Below are 16,952 nucleotides of genomic sequence, written 5' to 3'. Positions count from 1 at the left end.
ACGAATCGACACGAAATAAATCAAATAGATTTTTGTACACTAAGCGCTATGTTATACTTCATCGTATAACAGTGTTGCACAAAATAGCTTTTTGATCTGCTATTTTCACTGTTTTAATAACATTTTGGGGAAAAAGAAAAACGTATTTTTATTAAAATTGATTATCATAAAATGATTGATTAAATCGATTCGTTCAATTAACTGTCACAGCCCTACCGGCGTTGGTAGTGAACAGAGAGTTGATGGGAAAGCAACATTTTGTCTCCGTCGGGTGGAAACCTCATATCTCCCAAACCGTTACTTTTCAGGATTCAAATTCTAAAAAAAAAATAGCAAAAGTAGCAGATCGACAAGCTCAAGACGCGTCGCTTTGCGCAGCGTTTCGAGCTTGCAGATCTGCTACTTTTGATGCTTTTGTGTGACGCTGTAGTGTGATCAAGTAGGGCGTTAATTTGCGCGAAAACACAAAAAGTTTAAATATGGAGGTAAGAGGTTTCTGCCCGTCAGCGACGATTTGAGACATAAATTCAGACTCCTGCGAGTCACCAGAACACTGCTGCACAGAGAGAGAGAGAGAGAGTGGTCCACACTCCGCTGCCTTCAAGTTCACACACAACCAGGGCCTGGGTTACAAAACTATGGTTTTTAACCCATTCAATCCGGGAACGCGTCCGTGTCATTTTAGATTTCTTTGGCTATTCAAAAATGGCAGACATACAAGCTCATATCTGAATTCTGAATGCCAATCTGCTTGTCAGAATCCAAATCCTCTCGAATCTCTTATGGAATCTTTGGGGTAAAAAATTGGTAGTGGAGAGAGTGAGGAAAACGTATTTGTTTCCTTGAAAGTGCAACGTTGATAACACTCTTTCAGGCTTGCTAGAACAAGAGAAACACGTTCAATTTCAAAACGAATATGTCGTCACTGTCGGGTGGAAACCTTGTATGTCCAAAACGGTTACTTTTCAGGAAATGGCGAAAACAAATTAAAGAACCTGTGTTCCAATGTAGTTATTATTTAGTCACAAGTTCTTAACCACTGCCATAAGATGAAGTAGGGCATTAATATACGACGAAAAAAACAAAACAACTGTTGACTTATGGAGATACAAGGTTTCTTGCCCGATGGGGACGTTATGCGGAGGAGAATTTGGGCGGAAAGGTTTTGATAAGAAACTCGTTTGACTCCGAGCTTCTCAAAGTAAACCACTGACCCCGAACACAACTCAACAACACTCACCGCAGACAGACAGACATACAAGACAGACAGACAAAAGAGAGGGAGAAAAAGAAAAAGAAAGATAAAGACAGATAAAAACAAAAACGGAACAAAAAAAACAAACTAAAAACTTGGTCAGCATGTAGTTTCTTAAAACTAGGCAGGAAGGAAAGGAGTGATGAAAGGATAGAATGTAGGGGTGGGTGGTGGGGGTATTTATCCAACAAACATCCAGGTTGTAGTTGCTAAAGAAGTCTACTTGTCTTTCAGTTTTTTTGATTCAAGTTTTACTCCTTTATTTTAAAATCTCCTGTCCATTCCGTCCATCTATCCTGCCTCCCCCAAGCTGCCCTTCCATCCTCCTCCTCAACCAATCACAGCGCAGCGGGGGGGGGGGGGGTGGGGGGGGGCAGGCAGTCATTAACAAAAAAAAAAAAAACATATCCCCCGCGATCTCGTTGAATCCATCGAGTCCTAGAGATTGGTTCGCTGGTCCATTTCTCCCCCCCCCCCCCCCAAGTTAGCTCGTTAGCTGGTTCTTTTTAAATGCGGGGTCCATTTTCCTGTGTATAGATATAAGTACGTCTGTATATATATTTATATAAGTGTGTTTCGTATGCGTGTGTGCGTGTGTGTCTGTCTGTGTGTGTGTGCGTGCGTGTGTGTCAGACTTTAGTGATCTGTGTGTGCTGTTCCTCGTCAAACGGTTCGTTCTCGGGGTCCGAGTCCGTGGTGTCGGAATAGCGGTAGTGGTCCGGCTCGTTGTCGCTGACGTCGGGGGTCACCGAGGCCGTGCTGCTCGCCTCGGAGTTGGCCCCCTCCTCTACGGTCTTGGTGAAGTAGAGCTTCACCTAACAGACAGGAAAGACAACCGTTAGCTCATTGACCCCTTTAAACCGCTGTAGTAAGACCTGATGTCGATTCTTCAGATGCCTTCTAAACCAGTAGTTCTCACACTTTCAAGATTAGTACATTTTTTTGAAAAATAGCAGATGTAGAAGCTCGCAGCACGTCACTTGTACATCTGCTATTTTTGAATAGCTGAAATCTAAAATGACACAGATGCTTTCCCGGTTTTAATGGGTTAACCCATTAAGACCTGAGGCGATTCTTAAGAATGTTTTCTAAATCCTAACAGTTTTTTGAAAAATAGCAGATCTACAAGCTCATAGCACGGCACTCGGTGCCAGAAAAATCATAAAGTGACACAGATGCGTTCCAGGTCTTAATGGGTTAAGAGAACAGGACTTGAGTTTTGACCACTTTTTCCCGTCTACGCAGAATCTCTTCGCCAAAAATAGCCAATCTACAAGCTCACAATGCGACACATTGTGAGCTTGTAGGATTACAATCAAAAGGAGATGGTAATGCAATTAGAAAACCTGTCATGTGGCCCCACCTCCCTACATGCCCTGCTTTGCTCCAAGCTTCCGTTAGTTGAACCTGTGTCCAAATACACCTCAAATCTAATTATTAAGCACTCCGTTAAGATCTGGACACAGTTCAGACGCTCCTTCTCGCTTACTGACTTTTCAATTTCTGCCCCTATAGCAAGAAATCATAGTTTCAAACCTTCAATTATAGATGGAGCATTTAACATTTGGACTAGAAATGGGATCACCTCAATCAGTGATCTTTTCTCTGAAGGCGTTTTTATGTCTTTTGATCAATTACGGCTGAAATTTGATATACCCCGCTCTCACTTTTTTAGATTTCTGCAGCTTCGTAATTTTGTAACGTCATCTGTTCCAAATTTCCCATCACAACCACCAGATTCCCTTTTAGACTCTATTTTAAAACTTGACCCGTGTTCCAAAGGGGTGATTGGGTCAGTTTACTCTTTATTAAACTCATTTAATTTGGAACCACTAACCTTATTAAAAAATCAATGGGAGGGAGACTTGGGGACAGAGATCTCTAATGATGTTTGGAGGGAGGCCTTGGATAGAATACACTCCTCTTCAATTTGTTTAAGACATACTATCATCCAGTTTAAGGTTCTGCATCGCCTCCACTGGTCCAAAGTAAAACTAGCTAAATTTGTGCCTGACATGGATCCAATATGTGATCGTTGCAGACATGATCAAGCCACCCTTGCACATGCATTCTGGTTTTGTCCAAAGTTATTCACATTCTGGCAATTAATATTTAAAACCTTCTCAGAAGTGTTAGAAGTGCCCATAGAACCTTCTGCTTCTATTGCAGTGTTTGGAGTTGTTCCACAAGAAAGAGATGATGTACAACTTAGTCACCAAGAAAGAAATATGATAGCCTTTGCATCCCTTTTGGCTAGGCGTCTGATACTGCTTAAATGGAAAGAAAAACTCCCACCAACTTTCAAATCATGGGTTAATGATGTTATGCATCATTTGACTTTGGAGAAAATTCGCTACTCCACAAGGGGGTGTGCTCTGAAATTTTACACCATCTGGCAACCTTTTTTAACATATATAGAGAGACTGAAAGCTGCTGACATTAATGACCCATAAATTGACCCCACTGAATTTGTTTTTGTATTATATTTTTTGTGTATATATATATATATTTATTTTTTTACTTCATTTAAAATCCTTCTTTAATAATATATATATTCTACTGTGTACACTTTATTTTTATTTTATTTATTTTCTGACTTGTCTTCATTTTTCATTGTAATTGTGTCTTATTTTTCTGTATTGTCTTTTGTTTTAATGGTACAAGGAGAAACCAGGGTTGTGGCTCTTTCGGAGCGGGAACTTTGGGGGGGTGGGAGGGTTAACATACATTCACTGTTTTTTGTATACTCATTATTATAGACCTGTATGTGAAAATATAAAATAAAAAAACCTTGAACAAAAAAAAAAAAAAAGGAGATGGTAATAATATTATGAACAATGTTATGGTAATATTAGCACCTAGAAAGGCTTATTAACTCATTCACTGCCACTGACGTAAAAAACGTTCCAATTACCAAATCTGCCACTGACGTAAAAAACGTAATCTTGCAAAATAATTTTTTTAAACAAGATCTCACGTTCCTTCATCTCTCGCCACGACACATTTCATTGTAGCACACCCGGATACGGAAATACGTCAAATCGAAGATTTCCGTTTCCGTCCGTTTCCTGTTTAGGTCCCGCCATAAAACGGTCTTTTCTCGGCTTTGCATTTCTTCGCCGTGGAATGCTGTTTAGCGACGCTGTTTTGAAACTGCTACTACTGCAAAATGGAATGTCGCCGATTGAAAATGTCTTCTCTGGGCCACTCACACAACTACCCTGTGTGTCTACAAACAGTTGAACACGCGATCATAAGGGATTTAGCGAGGTCTGTGGCGAGGTGGAAAAAGTACGTGAGTTTTCCGTTTACATAGCGAAACATGGTGCCCCATACTTGGTCCGCTCCTTTTTTTCCCTTTAGCTCTACACCAAACATTTGCCGTTATGAAATATCCCAGACATTAGGATTTATGGAAGATGACTCTGCGCATATTGCTAGTTTGAGAAGCAAAGATTTGAGTTACAAATGTTCGCTTTAAAAATATATATATATATATATATTCAAAGATTTGCACACATTTTCACACTTTTTCAAAAATAGCAGATCTTCAAGCTCATAGCGCGGCACTCGGTGCCACGCTATGAGCTTGAAGATCTGCTATTTTTGAATAGCCAAAGAAATCTAAAAATGACACATGCTTTCCCGGGTCTTAATGGGTTAAAAGTTTACCTTAAAGTGTACCTTAAAGTTTGGAGAGAAGTATCTGTTGGCTTTATCTTTGTTGGCTTTGTCCAGGTCGTTCTTGGTGAGCGGTAGGATCAGGAAGTCCTTGTCGTTCTCCCCCGCCGGGCCCATGCTGTGGTACGTCGATCCGTCGGGTTCCCGGGGCGTTCCCGCGCTGCCGTTCTCTAGTCTGTCGAAGATCTCCTCGGGCCCCGGGATGAAGAAAGTGTTGACCCAGAAATGGAACATCTTGTCCTGGTGGTGGAGAGGAAATCGGAGAGAAGTTATTTTTATTTATTTTTGAAAAATCTTGAACATTTTGTGCAAATCTTTGAATAAATATATTTTTAAAGCAAACATTTGTAACTCAAATCTTTGCTTCTGGAGGTCCCTGGAACAAAATATTTTACAAATGTTCGCTCTAAAAAAATATTCAAAGATTTGCACACATTTTCACGATTTTTCAAAAAAAGCAGATCTACAAGCTCATAGCACGGCATGAGCTTGTATATCTGCCATTTTAGAATAGCCAATGAAATCTAAAATGACACAGGAGTGAATGGGTTAAAGCACATTTAAAAACAACCACGGTTGACCAAAGTGCCGTACATCCTAATAAAACCAGCATAAAAAGTACAAGTAGTCTCGAGAAATTTAAACATTAGAAAACACCAATAAATGGCAAAGGCAGTAGGTAAAAACGAGGGGCATGGGTGTGATGGAAAGCATGTCAAAATTGATTCAAAGTGTGTTTTTAGTCTAGATCTAAAACTGAGAAGAGGAGAATGATCAAATTATATCACTATTCTTTTCCACTGTTCGGTTGATAATGCAATGATACACTATCATGACACATGTATGTCTTTTATAAATTATGACCACCTCAAAAACAAACAGTTTTTTTTTTTAAATACTTAACTACTTATTTAGTAAAGATAATGCAATATAATTATTCTACAGCAGTGGTTCTCAAAGTGGAGGTCCTGGGGAAATCCCAGGGGTCTTTGAGGGGGTTCCAGGGGGTCCCCCGGCGAAATGATTGATAGTTAGGAACCAAATGGACAGGGGGGGTCCGTGGCCTAATGCATACTAAACTCCTTGAAATTAAAAGAGTTTGAGAACCACAGTTGTTACGAGTCGTTTACCTTCTTCATCATTTTGTTCTGTTTGTGGAAGAACTCCACTTTGATGTCTCCGCAGACAGGAAGTGGCTGGGGGAAGTCGAAGACCATGTGCTTGTCCTCTCTGCGCGTGTTGGCCGGGTTCGACGTGTGGATCTTCACCTTGAGCTGGTAGACCACGAACTGGGGGTCTGCAACGTTACACATCATCAACCACAAGGAATCCCACTAAGACCTGAGGCCCTACAAAATGCCTTCTGAAATCAGTGGTTCTCAACACTTTCAAGATTTTTTTTTTAATGTTAAAAAGTATGCGTGGCACAAAGTGACTCGCTGCGAGCTTGTAGATTAATTGGTATAACGACTAAATTGGGGGGGAAAGGGGTAATAAAATGCTCGTCTTTTGCACACCTACAAAGAGACAGTTGCGTAGGAGATGACCAAGCGGGGGCCCGAATGTAATAACAGAAAAAACTCCCACACAGTCACAACGTTTCTGTCTATTAGACCTTCATCTTAACGGGAAAAAAGGGTAAAACATAATTGGCTACATAACAAAAATACAACAAAAACTGTAGCTGTAGAAATGTCCCACTGTAATATGTCCCAGATATGTAGACAGGCAGACAGACAGGCGAGTCAGACTTACTGCAGTTTCCTCCAGTGAACATGGGAACCGTCTCGAACACCATCTTGTGGAAGAGCAGAGCGACAGGTCTGTATTCTAAATGATTCCTCAGCAGGTAGCTGTAGTAAGACACGTAGCGCCTCTGACTGGGGATGGTCACACCCTGCAACAATACACCTGGATTAAAACCAAATACAATCTCGCAACTGAAAGAAAGGTTGATAAACCAAGTCCTATTACGCGATTCGTGAAACAGACTGAAAGGAGTCCCATAGCAGACACGCTGGCTTCTATGGAATCCAAATGACTGAAATCATCAGTCGTGGCGACTGAGAATTTTAATCCATGAATACAAACACAAACACATTGATCCAACACGATGACTTTTCAATACAACATTAACCTCTTTCAACCTGGCCTCCCTATTTTAGGGACATCATTATAGGCGAATATTGTCAAAAATAGCTGATGTACAAGCTCCCAACGCGTCTCATAGAGCATTGGTTCTCAAAGTGGGGTCCCCAGGGGTCCTTGGGGGGTGGGCACCACATTTTTACCCAGCAAAATGTGTTAATATAGCGTCAAAATCATTTTCACCACTTCAACCATGTGATATACTTTGGCTATTCAAAAATAGCAGATCTACAAGCTCATAGCGCGGCACTAGGTGCTAAGAAAATTTGAATCTATAAATATTGAATATATATATTTTGAAAGCCAACATTTTTAACTCAAATCTTTGCTTCTGAAATATTTTGAGATGGGGGGTCCGCAGTGGTCCTTGACATGAAAAGGTTTGAGAACCACTGGCATAGAGCGTCTGAAAATATTTTGTACGAGAGACCCACATATAAGATTTGTGTTGGAAAAATCGAAAAATATTAGACATTTCCCACTTATTTTCCTCCCCAAGATTTTCTGAAAATATCTTCACACTAGTGTCATGTCCAGAGGGTGAACTTGTACATCAAGCTGCCTCACTATATAAGTGGTGCTCAAACTTTTTCATGTCAAGGACCCCCAAAATGATATGTATTCGGCCACCGACCCCCCATCTCAAAATATGTTGTAATAGGGACCCCCAGAAGCCAAGATTTGAGTCCAAAATGTCCCCCTTAAATATGTGTGTGTGTATATATATATATATATATATATATATATATATATATATATATATATATATATATATATATATATATATATATATATATATAAATGAATGTTTGCACAAATGTTCAAGACTTTTTCCAAAAATAGCAGATCTACAAGTTTGTATATCTGCTATTTTTGAATAGCCAAAGTATAAAACATGGGCCACATGGCTATATACAGCCCTACCTGAGGAATACAAGCTGCACATAACAAGGAACATTCTATTCTTTATTAAACGCATTAATTACAGATAAAGAAGACCTTTGACCTCCTGATAATCCCGTCGAAGGTAAGCCAAGCTGTTCTTGAAGTTAATCATCTCTTCGGGGCAGACTACCAATTATTCTCTCCTAGTTTCACCAAAATCTGACCATCTATTCTCTAGCTATTTTACTAACTAACAAACAACTCACACACACAGACAAACAGGACCAATTACAATACCCTGCCTGCCATGCCAACAGAACTTGCAACGCAACATTAATACAACAACACACTCTGTTTGCTTCTCTGTAGAGCTCCCCAGTGTGTGTGTGTGTGTGTGTGTGTGTGTGTGTGTGTGTGTGTGCGCACATGTATTACTATAATTGTGGGGGCCAAATGTATAAGATTAAACATTCGGAGCCCTTAGGTTTAGGGGCTGGAGTTAGGCCTAATTTATACTTCACGCTCGCTTGTTTTGTGCACCGAAAATAGCAGATCTACAAATTCACATTCAACGTGTCTCGTTACAACGTGTGGCGAGCTCGTAGATGTGCCCTTTTTTCAGCTTTAGAGAACTTGGGGTTAAAAATGGCTAAACAAAAGCAATACGTGTGTATGTGTGTGTGTGTGTGTGTGTGCACGTGTACCTTCTTGTCTCTGGTCCTGACTTCTCCATAGAAGTCCAGGGCCTCCTGTGCGTTGATGAACTTCCCTCTGTGCAGCAGGTAGGCACAGATCATGACCCCCGTGCGACCTTTGCCCGCCTTGCAGTGGATGGCGGCGACATGACTCTCGTCCTCGCTCAGCCACTGGTCCAGGTCCTCGCAGAACGGACGGATCAACTCCAACTGGGGAGGGTTGTGGTCTTCGAATGGATACTGGGCCACTGGAGAGACCAGGAGAGAAGGGACATTTTAGAGATATGATTGTCTTCTAAATCCAGTTTTAAAACATATTTTTTTTTACATATGTCGCTATAATATCAGTGGTTCTCAAACTAATTTGTTCCAGGGACCCCCAGAAACAAAGATTTGAGTTACAAATGTTCGCTTTAAAAATATCTATATATTCAAAGATTTGCACAAATGTTCACGATTTTGCTATTTTTGAATAGCCAAAGAAATCTAATGATGACATGATGTTCCCGGTCTTAATGGGTTAAGCCATATTCCATAATGCGTGTCTCATAGCGAAAATAGACGATCTGCAAGCACACAATGCGACGCATTGTGACCTTGTTGATTGGCTATTTTTGCCTATAATGACCCCAATGATTACCGTAAGTTATTAACCGAGACATAGGGAACATGAAATCATATCGTCTCTGTCGGGTAGAAAACTCATATTATGTCCAAAACTGTTACTTTTCAAGATTTAAAATTCAATAATAGGAAACGCAGCAGATCGACAAGCTTGGAGATCTGCTACTTTAGTGAGACGCTGTAGTGTGATCAAGTAGGGCGTTCATTTATGAAAAAAAACACAAAAAGTTACAATATGGAGATATGAGGTTTCTGCTCGACAGCAACGAAATATTGCTGTGTATTTCTGGCCCAGGGGCAGTGATGTCATCTTACCTCGACAGCTGAACTTGGTTGCATCATAATGCCGCTCCGCACAGCTGTAGTCACACAGAATGGTCAAACAGGTTAGCTAACAACACAGCCACTGAGAATCAGCCAGGACAAATAAGACTGCTGTTCAATGGAGCCTCGACTACAGTGGTGCAACATACTGTACTGCACGACCATAAAGACATTATGACGTGTCGTCAATCAGAAAATGGATGGAACATGTGATGTTACAAAAACGACACAATGTCTAATCTATATGATATTTTCACGTTTAACCAACTGGACGGATAGACAGACAGACAGTACTTACAGATTATAGATCTTGTAATGATTTTTATGCTTAGAATCCAGAAACCTGAGAGACAGAGAAACAAATATTTATTCTACGACACTTCACAAGTGTACAGTTTGTATTACAGCAGTCACAAAGCAATATAAACACAGAGAGAGAGAGAGGTAGAGAGAGATTAATAGAGATTAATCTCTGTTGAACTTGTGACTCTGGATCAAAACTCCCACATTGAGGTCAGGGAGAGATCATAGGCAATCCATCCATAGGTCTCTCTCTATCTCACACATACAGACATCCGTTTGCATTACTACGCTTGTGAGGGCATCAACATTTTAAGGCTAACCTCTAAATCAGGGGTCTTCAACAGGGGGTCCGGGACCCCTAGAGGGTCCTCAGAGATACCACAGGGGGTCCGCCAAATCTTTGTATGATGGGGAACATTAGCTGAAAATAGCAGATCTACAAGCTCTCGCAGTGAGCTTATGGATCGGCTATTTTCGGCGAGTCTGTGTTTTTCCCTCTACACTAGTACACTGTAGAGGGAAAAAGAGCAGACCAAGTACAGAGCCAACGGTCAAGTTGACTAAATAGAGGGTTTAAAAGGTTAACTGTCTGAAAATACACATTAGCGTGAATCCAACTATCTATGAAAAAGTTTAATCTGCAAGATTTATACAATATGTGGTACGCGGGGGTCCCCGCTTCATCTCTCGCTTAGCTAAGGGGTCCTTGGCTTAATTGTAATAGAAAATATCTCTCTTGTGAGGAGGACCAGGAAAATTGTCCTGACAATGGCTATTTTTCTAATTCTACTACTACTAGTGGGGACATTTGGTACACACACACACACACACACACACAGTAGATAGTCTTACCGGACTACGTCATCGATGTTGTTTCTGTAGACACCCTCTAGCCGCTCAGCAGGGAAGCCCATGGCAATGATGTTAGGATAGATGTCTACACACACAGCGTTAAGGAAAATACACACACACACACACACACACACACACACACACACACAGTGCTCCACTTAGCGCTGCACAATACTACATGCTGGTGTGATATTTGTTTGATGAAGGCCTGACATCATCTTCCATCTCATCGTGACATTATAGACACTCTGTCCGATGAAAAAGAGCAGTTTGCCTGCTTTCTGTCTCCGTGCTCTGTGAGACGATCCCTCTATCTCTCCATCTTTCCGTCTGTCTGCCTCTTTCCCTCTCTCTCTCTCGACCACACAATTTAATTATACATACCAAAATGACCTATTTAGTCAAGCCAGTCCCCCGCTCTACTCAGCACTGCAGCATGGCTCGTGGGCGCGCACTCTCACACACACACACACACACACACACACACACACACACACACACACACACACACACACACACACACACACACACACACACACACACACACACACACACACACACACACACACACACACACACACACACACACACACACACACACACACACACACACACACACACACACACACACACACAGCGTAACTCAAGCACGCACACAAAAGGTCACAAGTTCACCGCCACCCTAAAAAGCCAATATGTTCCATCCACCACTCACTGCTAGCCTGGCATCGCATTGCCAGACTAATACACAATAATACGCAAATTAAATGAGTTCTCTGGCAGATTTGTCTGGTTTCCAGGCTAGATGTCAACTAGCAGATGACATCAATAAATAAGAAAGTGTTATCACAATGTCTGTGGGGAACAAAATGGCCTCATTATCAATTCTCCTCAGGTTGCTAGGAGTAGCAGGAGCTAGGTTCCTGTGGTCAAAAAGGGCCAGATAGATAGATCGATGAGATAGACAAGAGAGACTTGCTGGAAATGACATTTCAAGTGTGTATATATCGTTGCTGTCGGGCAGAAACCTCTTCTCTCCATATTTTTACTTTTTGTGTTTTTCCGTAAATTAACTCCATACTACAGCGTCACACAAAAGCACCAAAAGTAGCAGATCCACAAGCTCGAAATGCGGCGCGAAGCGACGCGTTTTGAGCCTGTAGATCTGCTATTGTGCAGCCCTACTTTATCGTTCATGAGGACTATTCCTGGTAAATTTGAAAGAGAAAAGAAATTCAATTCCATTAGCCATTCTTTTTTTATGATCGATTTATTCGATTAGTTTGATTAACTACTGCACCCCTAGATTGTCACAGGCCCCCGGTGACCAAAGGGCAGGTGTTTGGTATGACCTTCATATTGTGCACCAAAGTTATTATTATTATGGTTGTAGGATGTCATGGAGGATGAACCTGTGACCTTTTAGATGCAGCCCAGTCATGTAAGCTGGGTCAAGGGACTCCTGAAGCTCAGGTTTTTTCAATACAAATCATCCTTTGTTCAGGTTTTCCAAAGGGATGCATTCAAAACACACTTCAAGCACCTTGTGTCGGGGGTGGAAACCTCACATACTGTAGTAGCAGATCTACAAGCTCAAAACGTGTCGCTTCTGCTATTTTTGATACTTGTACACTTGTATGATGTAGTATGATCAAGTAGGGCACTATTTTTTGGAAAAAACTGCAACAATATGCATTCTTTTTTCTTTTGTGTCCGTCCGTTTAGATATTTCGCAGTAAAATCCTCAGTGTTAATCGAACTCAGTGTATACAAAATGTAACCAAATGGCCCCTTATGGGTCCAATTTGGTTACACTTTGAAATAATCCTAATATTGATTTAGAGCCCTACTCTCTCCCACTGTCGTCGGGAGCTGCTGAGACAGGGAGGTGTAGCGGCAGGCGTTTAATAAGACTACAGTAACCTTTGGTCGCACTGCTCTGTCCTTCCTACCATTCGGAGGACTGACCATTCCTAGAAAAGGAAAAAGAAAAAAGGTTGCTGTTGCGTAACGGCAGCAAGCTCGGTTACAGTACATCGCCAACCCACCAAATACACATTAGAGTACGGTACGCACACTGCATGTATATGCACAACAACACAGCACAGATTCATCGGTTATATATATACACACACACACACACACACACACACACTCTCGCACTTCCTCTTCTCTTACAAGCACACACACAGGCACCCCGCAAATGACCTGCTGCTGCTGTCGAAGGGAGGCAGTCATAAAAATGAAAAACTGAAAACAAACGCTTTCGATGAACTCACCAGCTGCTTTTTACAGCCACTGAGTTTGAAATCAAACATGCACGTTTGTGACACAGGGGCTCGTCATCTTATATTGGCATATTTTATCTCTCTCTCGCTCTTAATAAAACAATCATCTTTAAACTGATCAATTAGCAGGTTCAAGACGGAACAAATTCTCAGCTCATATAGCAGTGCTTCCCTAACACTGGGTCAGGGGACGCATTTTTGGATTGCAGACCATTTTTTTGAGGGTCACGAGTAAATATTAAACATTTTTCAAAACAAATTAATACATTTTCAAAAAAACCTAACCTTCCATATATTACAAAAAAAACACCTTAAGAAATAGTGAAAATAGCAAATCTACGAGCTCACCGTGTGTTGCATCGTGACGCGTTGTGAGCTTGTAGAACTACTATTTTCACTATTAAACAGGGCTATTAAATAAATATGTATTTTTGTAAGTTTGGGTCCCGGGGAGACAGACTTTTGGGTCTCGAGCTAAAACGTTTGGGAACTCCTGCACTATAGTGTAGCTCTGATGGAGCCTTCTCCTGGCCATAGGAAAGCCAGAATTGAGATAACAGGAGAGAATGCTCTGGTGGGATTTGATCCATTGCACACTGACAGATGGATTTGTCATGACAATTTGTGTTCCTTTCCTCCCCACAATATAAGCCACTATAAACCATTTAGATCCATTTGCCAGTCTTCCCAATATTGCCGAAGCCAATACTGCCCATTCCTGTTGCACAAAACTGCAGCCCTGGTGCCATCATCACCTGTACCACTTGGTTTAAGGTGAACCGACTGTGTGCTGATGTTCTCTTATGGAAATCAATGCCTCTGATTAGCAACTACCCAACCAAATCACAGTCAAGACATTACAACACACAGTGAACTAAGCTGATCCATATGACAACTAGATGGTAAGTGCACCTTTCCCAATACAAATATCAACTATGATGATATACGTTACTGAATAAGTCATTCAAGTTCATTCACTGCTCATTCCAAGGTAGTGCAGGGTAGGTAATATCAGCCAACCTACAGTACGTTTTGTCATCTTGCACATTGCCTTTAATTGTGGGCTCGTTGCCATCGATATCAACAAGATCTTAGCGTTTGCTTTGAACCAATCTGTATGTTGGACAAGTCAATGGTTCTCAAACAGACCCTCATAACTCGGAGAGTTACAGACCTCTAAGGGTCGACTTGGAACCGCCCCAAGGAACCCTTAAGGCGGTTACATACCGGCGAACATGCGAATATACGCACAATTCGGACTCGTTCCGAATAATTAAAAGACGCTTTTTTCGCTCCGCGAAACTGGTGTGGAAGCTTGCATTGACTTTATAAGGTTTTAAAAAAAACGTATTATTCGCACGAAAAAAATCTCCCCGGTGTGTAAGGACCTTTAGTCCCTGAACCCCACTTTGAGAACCACTGTGGTGGTGAGTGGTAGGTTCTTGGTTTACCTCTGATTCTAGATTACTATTTCTATGCATTTGATGTATTACCTTGTGTTGTCCTTGCTTATTGTAAGTCGCTCTGGATTAAGAGTGTCTGCTAAATGCATAAATTGTAATTCTAAGAGTATGTTGTTAACACATTATTACTAGCAGATCTGCAATGGTTGGGGGAGGTCTCCCCAGTCCCCACTCTTCCATTGAGAAATCTAGACCTTGGTGTCAGTCAGGTACTGTAGGTCAGACACCAACTGGTCGACTGGTGTTAATAAAGTTATTTGAAGCAGATGGCGGATTGGACGATTAGATGTGCCACCATCTTTATTGTAGCTCAGACATCGTTGCAAATGCCTCTCTCAGGAGAGATGCATCAATCTTACAGATTGTAGCTTTAAGGAGTGTAGAGCTGATGTAATGCCAACTGACTATCTGTCACACTGCTTGCCTGCTTAGTCCAGCTGACTATCACATTTGGACCATTATCACCAAAATATCCTGTGTCAACTTGTGGCTTCACACCAGCTGTGTTTAAATAAAAAAGAACAAACTTTGATCATCATTTGATTATTCTTGGTCTCGGTGCATAAAGGAATACAGTACACTACTGTACAATGCCTCAAAACATCTAATATGACAGATAAAGTCTGACCGATTATTGGAACATTTCAATATCAAGATATGTTAGATAGATTCAGGTTACCAGTAACTTAATATAATTAACTAAAACAATGTCTATTGTTTAGTCATTTCAGTGAATTAACACAGCATAAGGGGAGGTACACAGTACAACATATCAAAAATTAATCCATTTGAAACTCTGAGAGTGCAGAAATTTAACCAAATGGACCCATGGGCCCATTTGGTTCCATTATATTGTACACTCTCAGGAGTTAAAATGTACCCTGAGGATTTTACTGTGCAGTATCCAATGTACCCTTAATAAACAATATATAAAAATGTAAATATAAAGATCATACATCGACTTAGGGTAGTAATAGTAGAGGGTAGTAATAGAGATTAAACCGTTTTAACGTGTAACCATCTAGCAGCTAAGCCAAGCTAATAGCAAACCAGGCAGGTTGGATTCATTCCACAGTAGAACTTAAATCATATTTTAAAAAAGGATACAGGTGAGATCCAGGTCGAAGCCGTCCTCCTGGTACCTCCTCTTGTTGCGACTCACTATCTCCTTGATGATGGCAGCCATGTCGGCGCCTCAAGGCTCCGATAAAAGGTCCGAAAAATGACGAGCAGGTTCCCAATGTCTATATGCTGCCTTCAACCCTGGAGGCTAACTGTCACTGCTAGCCCGCAGCTAGCCAGCTAGCCAGCCAGCTAAGCTGAGCTAGCTGCCAATGGTCCTTTAACTCGTTTTTAAATATCCACCAGCCTCTGGTTTTAAAACGTCTTAAACGGGTTCCTTCTTTATTAAAAGATTTAACGGCGTAAATTAACGCGAACTTGAACGTTTCCCCTTATTTTATGTTGTTGTTGTATCCTCCAGACACTGTTGCGGTGTCATGGGTGTAGCTGCTATGCTAGCCGGTGTGCTAGTGGACGGGTAAGCCGGCCGTCGGCGCCTTCTCGGCGGTCGGAGCTGAAAGGCGACGTCGAGGCCCCTCCTCCTCCAGGCCCGGCGGGTCGCTGCTCTCCTGCTCGGCTCGCGACGAAACCGTCCGCCGTCTCGCTCGGGAGAATTGTCGTTGTCCGGCCGTCCGGACGTCGTCGTGTCGGCGCTCCGATGCAGGCGTTCCTCCGGGTACCCGGCGGCTCCAGAGCCAAAGACGCCGTGGTTAAATCCTGGCGAAGCGGAGAGAGAATCTCTCCTTTTTTTTGCCTTGGAGGAGAAAAAAACCTAAAGACGACTGGTTGACTGACAGAGAGGTGCGTCACGGCACACGCTGCTGAGCGAAATGACACTTCCGGTTGTGTACTTCAAAATAATGTCTACTTAATATATTTGATACGTTACACACTCTCACTCACACACACACACACACACACACACACACACACACACACACACACACACACACACACACACACACACACACACACACACACACACACACACACACACACACACACACACACACACACACCTATCTATCTATCTATCTATCTATCTATCTATCTATCTATCTATCTATCTGCATATCTATCTATCTATCTATCTATCTATCTATCTATCTATCTATCTATCTATCTATCTATCTATCTATCTGCATATCTATCTATCTATCTATCTATCTATCTATCTATCTATCTATCTATCACACACACACACACACACGCACGCACGCACGCACGCACGCACGCACGCACGCACGCACGCACGCACACACACACACACACACACACACACACACACACACACACACACTGTACAGTACACATACAGAGAGAGAGAGAGAGAGAGAGAGAGAGATTGCTCCATGAAAGTAATGTAACCGAA

The 16,952-nt window shown here is 41.7% G+C and overlaps 1 protein-coding gene across 2 annotated transcripts; it reads right to left on the bottom strand.

Moving 5' to 3' along the window:
• Window positions 1-833: 833 nt before the first annotated feature.
• ptenb (phosphatase and tensin homolog B) lies at window positions 834-16,380 on the bottom strand. 2 transcript variants are annotated; one of them, XM_080455164.1, is made up of 9 exons: window positions 15,626-16,380; window positions 10,768-10,852; window positions 9,911-9,955; window positions 9,604-9,647; window positions 8,674-8,912; window positions 6,692-6,833; window positions 6,067-6,233; window positions 4,928-5,176; window positions 834-2,070 (listed from the first exon to the last, which is right to left on the bottom strand). In XM_080455164.1, the coding sequence occupies exons 1-9, from the start codon at window positions 15,702-15,704 to the stop codon at window positions 1,885-1,887; spliced, it is 1,236 nt and encodes a 411-aa protein (XP_080311290.1). In that variant the 5' UTR covers window positions 15,705-16,380; the 3' UTR covers window positions 834-1,884. The 2 variants fall into 2 exon arrangements, with proteins under 2 accessions (XP_080311290.1, XP_080311291.1); XM_080455165.1 differs by having other exon boundaries at window positions 4,940-5,176.
• Between the last annotated feature and the right edge of the window lie 572 nt (window positions 16,381-16,952).

The sequence above is a fragment of the Gymnoscopelus braueri genome (assembly GCF_963280865.1).
Source record: "Gymnoscopelus braueri genome assembly, chromosome: 17".
NCBI classification, from domain to species: Eukaryota; Metazoa; Chordata; class Actinopteri; order Myctophiformes; family Myctophidae; genus Gymnoscopelus; species Gymnoscopelus braueri.
The sequence above is the reverse complement of the archived record's forward strand: the minus strand, read 5'-3'. Positions and strand labels throughout refer to the sequence as shown.